General features: G+C 44.6%; 2 protein-coding genes across 2 annotated transcripts; both read right to left on the bottom strand.

The window, feature by feature from the left end:
- Positions 1-800: 800 nt before the first annotated feature.
- Positions 801-11,317, bottom strand: LOC115322445. The gene is made up of 8 exons (XM_040210089.1): positions 10,905-11,317; positions 6,645-6,831; positions 6,010-6,273; positions 5,278-5,352; positions 2,827-3,047; positions 2,517-2,676; positions 2,274-2,372; positions 801-1,434 (listed from the first exon to the last, which is right to left on the bottom strand). The coding sequence occupies exons 2-8, from the start codon at positions 6,829-6,831 to the stop codon at positions 1,337-1,339; spliced, it is 1,104 nt and encodes a 367-aa protein (XP_040066023.1). The 5' UTR covers positions 10,905-11,317; the 3' UTR covers positions 801-1,336.
- LOC115322440 lies at positions 7,677-10,468 on the bottom strand. The gene has a single exon (XM_029982796.4). The coding sequence runs from the start codon at positions 10,352-10,354 to the stop codon at positions 8,342-8,344; it is 2,013 nt and encodes a 670-aa protein (XP_029838656.3). The 5' UTR covers positions 10,355-10,468; the 3' UTR covers positions 7,677-8,341.
- Positions 11,318-12,093: the final 776 nt, after the last annotated feature.

The raw sequence follows: 12,093 nt of genomic DNA, 5'->3' as shown, positions 1-12,093 counted from the left end.
CGCCACAAGTTCACTCGAGAAATCCTGGAGGCCTTTGCTATTGACGCAAAAGCGGACAAGTGTGTGGGTATACCTTCCATCGCACTACACCACAAGGAAGGTGAGTATCTTAGAGGGGCCGCACCCATGGTGGACAAATGGAAGACGAGGAGACGCTCGAGTATAAGACTAGAAGAAAAGGAACTCCTCAATTAAATCAAATGCAGTGTAGATAAAAAAGAAGAGAAACTCAACGTAGATGAAGAAAAAGATGATCTGATTAAACAGTTGCTAGTCCAACGGTGTGTCTTTCTTATCTCTCTCTAATCCTTTTATGTCCAGCTGGCACTATATACAATTGCCATGTGTAGAAGCAGTTAGAAAAACTTGATTACTAAAACGGTATCGTATTAAAGAAAAGCCGGAAAGGACTGACTAAAGCCTGTCACTAGACTAGAACAGAAGTCGAGACATTAAATAGGCCTATTGCCGCTTTAAAAAGTAAAATATGACAATAGAATATGAAATAGGCTGAAGAAACTCTAGAACAGGACTAGACAGAAAAAAAAAATTAAAACAAACAGACTTTCATCTTCCCAAGTCAAACCACAGTAAAGCCTGTCACTAGACTAGAACAGAAGTAGAGACATTAAATAGCCTTATTGCCACTTTAAAAAGTAAAATATGACAATAGAATATGAAATAGGCTGAAGAAAGTCTAGAACAGGACTAGACAGAAAAAAAAAAAATTGAAACAAACTGATTTTCATCTTCCCAAGTCAAACCACAGTTTCTGTCGATGGGATGTTTTCGACTTTCTGGCTGCAAACAAAACAAGAAAATAATTAATACAGAGTGCCGGAAACTAAATTTGAGGTGGCAAATGATCATAATACGTGGAAAACATAACAGTGTAGCTTAATTCGAAATTTAGCTTTGTGACAATGGTTTGCAGGTTTGGAAACCCCTCAAGAAATTAGGGTGTACTAGAAATATCCTAGTGGGAAAGAGAGTTCATATAGAGCCGCAAAAAGGCTGACCTGATTTCCCACATAACTACGAACTAAAAGAAAATGACAATCTTGTTCAAGTGCTTAAAACAGTGAATTGATTGCAAAAAACAAACAAAGTAGCAAACACTTATGACAAGAGACAACACAGGTACATCTCTCAACTAGCAAAAATAAAATAATGCCTTGTGGTAGTTTATTGATGTTGCTAGTTGAACTGTACACCCGTGGCATCTCTTGTCATAAGTGTCTCTCTTTTGTTTGTTTCTTAACTCCCACCAACATGCTATCAAATCCTTTAATTTGTTGTTGAGTCACTTGTACCTAGTAGTTGTCAGTCCTCCTGCTCAAGCAAACCAACATTGAAACACGCGACAAAATACACCTTGTGACGACCCGGAGCTGAGCTTGTTGGTGCAGCGCTTGTCGATGGGGCCAAATGAACCTACAGCACAAAAACAGGAAGAGAGAAAATGAGACAAACACAATGCCGGACTAACTTCATCCACATACTTTATTTACAAAAGAACCAGTTGGCCCCGTCTGGGGCCAACCTGCTCCTGTGTAAATGAATAAAAATGCACTCCATTAAACAGTTTAGTCCAGCATCGTGTTTGTCTAATTTTCTCTGTGTTGTCATCTTGTATGTTCAGCTGGCCTCACCCAATAGCAACACACAATCAGTCCCACAAACGGCTGTCAGAAATACTTTTACTGCCCTATTTTCTAGGAAAGCAAGACAAAGAAAATCAAGCTGAGTGCAGAACTTTCTTATTCGGCTGCTACATTCTGTATGTTAGAAAACCAATTTTTACTTTTTTCCAATAAGAAATTATTGTAAACAAAGCTTCCTTCGTTATTTTGTAGTTGTGCTCACTGCTTCTGCTGGTGCATTTGATTGGGAGGGGCAATGATACAAGTGAGCATGTACTATTGCAATACATTGCAATATGAACACAAAGCGCATAACTTTCAGTACACTGCTTACACACCAGGCACCAGTCAAGGCATTCAAGAGTTGGAGATTAATCTAGTGTCCTTGGTCGAACTACACATGTGCAAGCTTCGCTGGCTCGTGGCCAGTTTGTGCAGCATTTGTAGAAAGCCACAAGCTCTCTTCTTTGTATTTCAATGTATAGCGATAGTACAATAGAACTCTTCGCTGTGTTACAGATCTCATGCATGGTTTACATTCTTCATTTTGTAAGCCTCAGGAGATTTTTAGATTAATCATCAGCTTCAATGTATTTGTATCCTTCCTGCAAAGATTAGGTTGTTGCTTGCCTTGAGCACGGAGCCGGACGTTGGCGAAGCGCAGCCAATCACCAATGGCGCGGCCCATCTCGTCGTCTGTTGCAGTTTTGCGGGTTACACGTACAGCAGCTGAAAAAAATATGCACAGCTATCAGAAGTTTTATAACGATCACTGTAAAGTAATACTTAATAATAAAAAAAAAAAAAAGACGGGTGCATGCAAGCACATTACTCTCCATAGTGTAGACAGTGATACAAAAACATTACTCTTACCATAGATCAGGCTAAAGATCTTCAGTTTCCCGGCTTCTTGCTTTCCGTTTCGCCCGGTTCTGTTGTAGAAGACGGCAACTTCATCTCCGACAAGTTTCTTAAACACCGTTTTTGTTGTAGAGGCTACATCTCTACCTCCAATTTGGCCAAGCTCTTTCACCTAGAAATCAAAAGTTATCCACAATAAGCCACACATAAAAGCTTCTCTTGCTCAAAGAACAGAAGAAAGATGAAAAACAATGACTATTTCAGTACATGTATGTTCTGGATAATAACCTTTGGCTGTAACGCACAACAACTTGAAACTTACTAGCTTTGCAAAAATGGCTTCATTTTTTAAGCTAGCCTCCAGGAAGGCAAATTCCTCTCTTGTCTTCACTGGATAGACTGGAAGGTCTTCTGGATGGACTGGACCAGCCATGGCAGTAGGGTCATCAGCATTCACATGCATCTGTATTCTGGCCAACATTGTAGCCATGCTTGTCAACTGTGCCTTAATACACTCAAGTTCCCTAAGAACTGTGACCAAAGCTAAAAAAAAAAAAAAAAAAGAGCAATACGTTAGAACCTTATCAATATTGAGTGTTCCGATAAAGATGATAAAAAAACAAGCCTTTATTCATTTTCAAGGTGACAAGGAGTTAATACTTTAATCGCTTAAAGCTGTAAGAGCATTAAAGATACAGAAACTTTTCTCTTGTTGCTCACGTTACCGAAGCACTTAGCTTAATTACACAAACAAATTATCCATTCTTACAACGTGCAGCATGCATCAATGCTGCAAAGCAACAAGGCTAAAGTTTTTTTTTTTTTAAACAGGACATGCCTCAGCCAGGGTTGTAAAGCACCTAGGTACAAGTAACTCGAAATCGGTATCTAGGTACCTTTGTTGTACCTGACATAAAAACCTAGGCACTTTCATTTTTCGGTATCTGTATCTGTACAGGGTTGGAACTCATGAAATGTACTTGGGAGGAGCCACGGGAGCAGCTGAACCTACATTCTGGAGCAGGCTAGGAGCAGCTCAGATAAGTTTTCACTGCACTTCAGTTTATGTCTTAGTAATTACATGCGCGAATCACGTGACGTGCGCAAGCAACGAACGTGCAGTTGCGCGAAGGAACAGGGCAATAAATTTCGAATTTATCCTATTGTGTAACTCAATAACGAAGCAGCAGACTATGATTAAGCGTAGTTATCATATTCGAGGCGATAAGCAGGAGCAAGGTTAAAGTATGCCAAGCAGATCTACCGCTTGCATGAGAGCTGCTGGCCGGCAAGGTTTCGGATTGGACCGCATTTCAGTTCTATCAAATCACGATTTATCTTGTGGGAATGCGGTTCCAACTTTTAACGATGAAGTACTAACAGGAATCTTTTGCTCCTGTCTTCAACTGGCTGAAGTCTGGATCCCGGGCCGCAGAGCCTCAGGCAATCTGACTCTTAACGACTCGACCTCACTTCTGCTGACGTGCTTAAAGGGCAACTCCGCTTCATTTTTGGTTTTGAAAAAACAATGCAGTCCTCTTCAGTATCGCCTAGGAAGACCACGAGTGAAATGTTACGACGCAGTTCTGTCTAAATGTTTCTTAAACGGTCCGGCAAACTTCGCAACTCGCCAAGTTGTCGAAATCGGCTGACTTGAGCGGGCGATCAGGCGCAACCAACAGCGCAGTCAAGGCTATGGCATGGGCGGAGCCAACATTGAGCTAAACGTCATTATCATGGCCCCCTTTTGCTTGTTTTCACTTCTCCGCGCGAGCGTAGCGCATGACGTCAGCAACGTTGCCTCTCGGCGCTCAGCGGTGTCCACATGATTGGTGTAACGCGCCCGCGCAGCGCGTTTCTTGGGAGCCGTCCGGCCGCCCGCCGTTACCGCCGTCTTCCGCGTCACAACCGCCGTCGTCGTCTCACCGATTGTGATTATTGTCTCTCGGAGTTTCATCCACACCACGGACACCATGTGCGCAGACTTATGCCGCAGTTGTGCAGACGTCGTCGAATGCCGTAGACACCAAAACGTGGCGAAGAGTGCGGTGCAGACGACACTCGCGCCTGCCACACGCCCGCCCCAATCCCGCCCGTCGTTGGGCCGAGGATCACGTGACATCTCGTACCACGTGATGGCCATGTACTTGGCGGCCCGAGGCCAATGTTGCCGGGCAGAGCCGAAGTTTCGGTTTCGATTTCAGCTCGTGTTTAAAATTAGATTTAAAAATATATAGCCCACTTTTCGCAAAGCAAACAACGTAGTGTGTTTTACTAGGGCTTTTTAATTCGAAATCACTCATTATCCCGAAATCTTCGGAATTGAGCGGAGTTGCCCTTTAACCGCTTATGGTTGAAGGATAACAATCCAGAAGCAGGTGGTGTAGCGCTTGGAGTCTGACCCCCAATTTTTTTCGTGCGCTTCTGACTCGAGATACACAGGGAGAATAAACAGAGCAAAGGAGTGCAAGGCCGACCAAGCTAAATGCGCTCATTGTTGCGAATCGGGTCGATAAAAACCGGAACCAAGACAAAATACAATTCTTTTGGTGCATAATGGCACGAGGTATTGGCTGTGGCGCAGTTTCCACAACATGTTTCAGGATGGCGCAGACATATGCGTCTGGCGCAAATGGTACAGCTATTCCACCCCTGCTGTATTTTAGGTACATTTTCCAGAAACTTGTAACTAAGTGAAGTTACTTTTTACAGGTTCATGTGTCAAAAGTGCACATACATCCTAACTCTTCTGTCAGTCACAAAATATACTTGCCTTTGCTTGAAGGTTCAGCAGAGCAGTTCAAAGAAGATGCACTTTTTGGTCTTCCTTTGGGCAACACCAAGTCATCTGAAAAACCACAAGCAATGCATAAGTAATAACAAGGATGAGCAGTTGAACTGCTATGTCACAGTTGCGTATTTCCTTGGATGGGAGTACAAGGCTGTCAAACTGCAAGCTGCAGTGTGCTTTATTCTGGAATCCTTTCTTCTTTTTTTTCTTGGGGAAACGCGGAAAGGGGCGAAGGGGGGGGGGGAGTCCTCTTACGAGGGATCCGCGAGCCGCACTTGGACCAGCAAAGAGCCGCATGCGGCTCGCGAGCCGCGGTTTGCCCACCCCTGATCTATACCATGCCCATACTGTACACTATGCGACGCTGTTAGCACAAACACAACATCGTCGGGTTTACTCGCTTTACTTACACAAATCAGGTGATATCACCAAAATTACTAATGCGGTGAAAAGGGCCCATAAGGGTTTCACAGCTTGAGCAAAGCACAAAAAAGCGCCGATGTCATGTTCATGCTAAAAGTGTCGCACTGTGTACATAACAGCCTGCACGTGGGTCTAGGAAGGCCTTTTCTCAACTCTAGATTACAAACATTCGAAGTGTGAAATACATGATCTGTAGTTTTGTTTTGATTACCTTGTGCATTTCACTTTATCACTAGTATTTGTTCATGTAAACCATTTCCTTCAAAACACGTGTAAGAAAAAAGGACTTGCCACCATCAGTTTGGCCTGCTCCTCCACAATGTGCTCCACTTTTTCTTTGAAGAGGTGGTGGCGGTGGGGGCTCAGCGAGAAATTCAATGTCACCTTCTGGAGGTGGTTCTTCAGTTACTCCCTCCTCATCGCTGCTGTCAGTGAGGTAGTCATCGAAAAATGTCGGAGGTCGCCGTATTCTTTTTTGCGATGTCTCTGCTTCCGATGTAAGGTCGGACTCTTCCTCCGCCTTTATGGACCTCTTGCGGGCAACTTCGTAACTGTCTGCAAGTCAGATGTTATGTAGATAATGAATTAATAAAAAATGTGCGTTGAATGTGAGGCATTATATTTTGCTGAGTTTTGTCTAAGCTGTACGTAGCTTCTGCTAATGAAGCATATGCTGCCTTTTTGTAGCTATCAAGCTGTTACCAATGTGTCCTATTAACATAGGCAGTGGGAGGTCTATAGTACCGTTACCATAGTAACTAAAAAAAGGGAGTCAGATATGATATGTACTTTAAGAATTATTTCACAACCAAACCCCCTTCTCTTTTGTAGATTCTGCGAAAGTGTGGATTGTAATAACTTTCAATAGAGCAGTGCTCTCTTCAGAATGAAAAAAAAAAACTAATGGCGTTCAGGGCGGAGCTTACCTGTATATGACATGACCCTGCAGGCAAATTTTGGCCAGTCTTTGCCTGGCTCCGTTCTGTCCCTCACTGCACTGTTCACTTTTGCAGTATTTTTAAACGGTGGCCAGGGAGCTGTCCCGTTCTTAATCCAGCGTGTTGGAACCACGGCCACGTCATCAGTCTTCATAAAATGGGCGACCGAGAACATCTAGAAAATTCAATTTGAGACCGTCAGTAAAGAGCATACCTACAAGTTTTATGAAGTAACAAGATTAGGGGTGTGCAAATAGTGATGTAACCAAATCAAACATGAATCGAATATTGATGAAACCAAATAAAATATGAATGCTGTGTACATGGTTTATGAAGGTGAAAATTACTAAAACTAAAACAAAAGAAAACTCATGATGTGTTTGGCATTTGTATTGATAGATGGCGCTCCCTCCTTATCGCAACGGCTCGTGACCACCGTGGTTTGTTAAAATGGGCATAATCTTTTTGAAATGTACCTTCGGTTAAAAAATAAATGCGGACAATAAAAGCAAAACTTAGAGTAAAAAAAACGTGTCTGTATAACGGTGGCGCTTTTGCTGTCAACGGATTTCGTCTGCGTGTCGTCTGCTTTCTTTCACTGGTCGGCTGCAACTTCGGAGGCTGCTCCCGACGCCATCTATCGATACGAATGCCAAACACATCCCGCTAATGAACCCCTCTCGTTTACGTCGCTGCCCGCCGTAGACCCTGGCAAGTTTCTTGGCCTTATTTTTTACAGAACGAGAACTACGCTTTATAATTTTACAAGAAAAAACCGACCTGTGAAATACACCGCTGACGAAAAGTTTAGATTGTTACGTGCAGGCATTGATTTTTACGGTCCATTTCAGATCGAGCCTGGTGGCTTGAACCACCCTATATTTCATGGGCTTTCTTTCTTTGCTAGAAAAGGAAGCAAACAAAGTGTATTGTGTTCAAAACACCCCAGTTGGCTGTTTCTCAAGACTTCTAAAGCCTGCCAGTTGACACCTTGATCCTGCTGGTCTTAAAATTGATATTTAAAAGTTTGCCAAGTCTTTCTTGCGTTTCGCAAGACACCTGCTAACAACATAGTGGTTTTCACTTGTGTAGAGCAGAGGTGCACAGACTGGAGGTTGTGGGGAAATGTCTGGCGGCTACAGAGCCTCGGAGAGCTCCAAAAATAGTTAAGGCGGGGGTCGCCGGAGGGCACTCAGAAGCTTTGGGGGTTCGCAGTCCCGAAAAGGTTGTGTACCTCTGGCGTAGAGTGTTCAGTCTTTTTATACTTGCGGCATCTTAGCTGGGATATCTATCAGTTGGGACAATAGTTACGTGTAATCACCAAGTCAAAGGATAATCACATTATCATTCATTTAAAGAGCTAAAGTAGTGAGCACACATCATGAGCAAAAGAAAACTAACCTTTTATTAGACATTCACCTTACAGCTTTTCTATTTTGGTCTTTCCATCATATAAACAGTTCTATTTATAGCAGCTTTTTTCTAATCCCTCAATTTTCAACCTACAGATGCCTTATAATCAGAAGAAATGTCCTTAAAAATCCCCTAGCAGTTATTAGCATAAAGACATAATTTATGCCAAAGACATTAGCACACACACTTTATTTTTATTCGTGATGATTATATACTCATTAAAACAACACTATAAGTGAGAGCACATTTACGGCAGATATTGCTTATCTGAGCTATCCTGTGTGCAAGAGTGGCTTAACCAAAAATTCACCCCCACAAGGAAGCCAGCAGCACTTTGATTTGACCTGTTCAACAGTCCACAAAGCATTTGCAGACGAAACCTGAGAAGCCCTGAAAGTACACAGTCCAGTTGTGTCAACAATGCCGGCATAGAAGTTTGTTAATCTCTTGAAAAACTGGCCACAGATCTTGATCTCTCCATCACGGGACACAACATTTGTTGCGACGACTACATTTCCATCTTCCATCAGAAAACATGAGTCTGGTAGGTTCACTTCCAGAACCATGCCTTGAAGAACTAGCTTGTGATACTGCTCTCCCTTAAATCCTGGAGGTGCTGGTCCGGCATTATGCGGCTTTTGCAACAATGCCTGCTGCTTCGGTGGTATTCTAGGATGCAAGTCAGCATGACTGCGCTCTTCTAAGCGTTTTACAATCTGTTGTAATGGTCGATTTGGTGACTTCAAATCTCGCTTCAGTTGACCCAGAAAGTTCTCAAACCGGAACGCAGAGAAGGAGTCAAGGTGACCGAACCTCCGCACATCAGCAGTAAGATGCAGCAGAGAATGTATGTTGTACACGTAAATGCCTTCACCGTACAGGTCCCCAGCATCAGAAACAAACTCTTCAAGCAGCTTCTCTGCAGAATCAATCTCCTCATGGCAGAGTCGTGGGCTTGACAGGATTGACACTGCAATGCTCAGTTTGAGAAAGTGCTGGTAGTAGCGCTTCTCCATGTGGTCTTTTAGAACCGCAGGACCGAAGTACAAGAGGAAGTTTCGTAGCTCAGTGGCCTTCCATCTCTCTAATTCATGAAGACTCCGGGGCTTCCGAGCCATCTCCCGAGGGGTGTGTCTCTGGAGTTTCATGAGCATTGTTGAGATGCTAGTCTGTGCACGTGGTGGGAGCTTTGATCGATGAGGTCGTCCCCGCACCCAATAGTGAAGTAGAAGCCTCCGCATAACGCCTAGGCAGACTAAATGCATATAGTCGAGGGGAAATTGGCTTACCATGCCAATCTGTAGCTCGACCAATGGGGACTGTCGATGATGGTGCCCTTCCTGATCCTGCTTTCGAAACGACTCGTCTGTTCGTAGGGGGCTGCTGACTTCTGGAAGAATTACTTTCCGGCAGCTTTCAGAGAAGGTGCCTTCTTGGGTGCACTTTTCACAACTGAAGTATCCCCCATGGCCCTTGATGCACTTCAGAAATGCCCTTGCGGGCGCATCGCAAATGAACGCATGCACTCGAACTACGCACTCCTTTCCGCCCTCGGTCACGTGTTCTTCCAGCAATGTGCTTAACTCCGAAATGAAATCGGTAAGGTAGTCATCCAAGTTCTCCGGCTTCTTGTCTCCAACAAACAGAGCTATGACGAAAGGTTCAGGATCGCAGCTTTCGACGACAGATGCAAGAATGGGCCAGAACTGCTTGCTGGAACTTTTCGCTATAGGCAGGCCATCAACATTGATGAGCAACGAAATGGTGTCTCCAGTGATGCTGCCTGAGCTCATCATTCGTTTTAGTGACGATTCGATTCCGAAATAGTGGTAGAGGCCGGACGCTCCCATGTTTTTCACATTGCAAGATCTTGGTGTCCCCATTAGGCTTCTTGCGTCACTAGGCAGCTCCGGGTGATACTTCTTCAATATCTTTAAAAGCTTGCTAAGATGGGATGCGCAGGCTTTGGTCTCACGTGCCCAGGTGGCCAGCTCGCTTGCCAAAGTAAACTCATCTGCACTTGAGATTGGCAAATGAGTTTCAGTTTCTTCGGAAGCTGATGTGCTCGCGCAAGGATCTCTGGGATCGTCGACTTGCGGTGCGCTCAGACCCTCCCTGGCTCCGTCACTGCTGTCGTCTGATCCGTCAACCGCAGAATTTCCATCGCTCTCGTCCGGAGCAGACTTAGAAAAAATGTCCGCAAGATGGTCGCGCACGTTTTCGGCAATAATTCTTTTCTTCTGTCGGTCGCACACGTCATCAAATGCTCGCCTCTGTCGCTTCATTTTACGAACCAGGAGATCGTTTCCTCTTAGCACCGTTCAATCACAAAGGGATATCATGCATCGCGAGTCGCGCAGTCTGGCGTAACCGAAATCGCGCGCAATCGGCGAACATGGTTGCCCACTTATCATAGTCATTGGTTGCGCTAGAAAATTTTGTCCGGATTTCGTCCGGGTCATAGTGGCAGCGCTTCGCTCTTCAAAATAATAATCACTGTAGAGCCCTCAAATAATTACTCTTGTCTATTATTACCTAACCAGCCTCGCACATTCACGAGCATGTGCGAGGTTTAGGTAATAATGGGCACCCTAAAGCGAAGCTCTGCCACTTACAACGCACCGCCTTGAATTCCGTCTAGGACCGGCACCGAATTCCGGTCCTAGACGGAATTGTTGAGGTCAGATATCGACCTCCAAAGGATCCAAAGGCTCCAAAGGAGCCGTCCCGATTTCGGGTACCCGAGACAGGAATACCCACAAACGTAATATGCGAGATCCCGTCGGTTAAGCAAGTGAGCAGCATCACTAAAGGAAATGAGGTACCGCTACTTACGTTTCACGCAGGGTACGCAGGTGCGTCGGTGCCACAGTGGGATTACGCAGCCTGACCGTTAGGCACTTCGAACCGTAACTACTAGAACTTGTCTTCACGATGTTTCAGAGCCACGGTTGTCAGGTCAGAACCGTGCGAGCCACAATTGTGCGAGCCGCGATACAAACTTAAACTTAGACCGCTTAAACCAAACTTAAACCATACTTGAACCACTTGAACCGGCGGGAACGTATGTTGCCAACCTAAGCCATTGGTCTAAAATAGGCTAAACCAACCGTGTATGCATTTTGTAGTTAATAAATTATATTATATTTTATTTTGTGACTTAAAAGTAGAACACATCAAGAAGAAAATATCTGTAGTGTATAGTATTAATAAATTTACTCATCAGACTTTACTTATTTACACACCCGACAAACCACTGATACATAGAGATCAGTGCGACAAACTCACAAAACCAAAGAAAAGAAGTCTAGCAGCACTGTGTTTGTATATTTAGGGTTGTGATGGCGGCTGTTGTGATCTGGTTCTACGGGTTCTACGGAACGATTCTTACTCATTTACGCCTTGCTTTGCTTGTTAACGCTCTAAAAGTAGCGCACACGGATGGTCTTTTTGTGCGGTGCAGTGCGTGTGTTGACCATGGGCTTGCTTCAAGTTCAAAGGTACCCTTTTCGTCTCTGCCGTGTTTTGTGTTTGTACTAAGAGATTTACAACGTTTCGTTGGCTCTTTAGAGAGACCGCATCAAACAGTTTCTCAGCATATTTGACGGGATTTCGCACATATGTGTAATACGGTGGTGGAACCTTTCAGCAAAATTATAGTCTTCAGGGATGACGTGCTTGCGGACATGGTTGCAACTTCTGCTGGTCGCCTCTCTACAGAGAGTCGAGCTCCGGGAACACTCCGATGAGGTGCACAATGCTTCTCAACTCCGCGCGGCGGCTTCTCTCACTTCTGAAAGTGCGGACATCCGCTTCATCGCGGTTAGGCCTGCCTGGACGACTGCGCCGATTGCATGACTCATGCTGATTGCCGGGAACATCTATCGAAATCCCAGGCCGTCGCCAACCTCCCCGAGCTGCGAGAAAGCGGTTTACAACAACGTGGCCGCCCTAAAATGTGACCTGTGTGATTGGTGGCTCCATGGGAAGTGTGAAGGGCTGTCGCTACTCGCCTACCGATGCT

Source organism: Ixodes scapularis, unplaced genomic scaffold (assembly GCF_016920785.2).
Source record: "Ixodes scapularis isolate PalLabHiFi unplaced genomic scaffold, ASM1692078v2 PGA_scaffold1__304_contigs__length_218370807, whole genome shotgun sequence".
Taxonomy (NCBI): Eukaryota; Metazoa; Arthropoda; class Arachnida; order Ixodida; family Ixodidae; genus Ixodes; species Ixodes scapularis.
Note: the sequence above shows the minus strand (reverse complement) of the source record. Positions and strands in the feature narration are given on the sequence as shown.

Coding starts and splice junctions, on each gene's coding strand:
- LOC115322445 (XM_040210089.1), bottom strand. CDS start 6,831: ATGTTCTCGGTCGCCCATTTTATGAAGACTGATGACGTGGCCGTGGTT. Junction 3,048..5,277: donor TGCTGAACCTTCAAGCAAAG/GCAAGTATATTT, acceptor TTTTTTTTTTAG/CTTTGGTCACAGTTCTTAGG. Junction 2,373..2,516: donor GATCTTTAGCCTGATCTATG/GTAAGAGTAATG, acceptor TATTTTTTTCAG/CTGCTGTACGTGTAACCCGC.
- LOC115322440 (XM_029982796.4), bottom strand. CDS start 10,354: ATGAAGCGACAGAGGCGAGCATTTGATGACGTGTGCGACCGACAGAAG.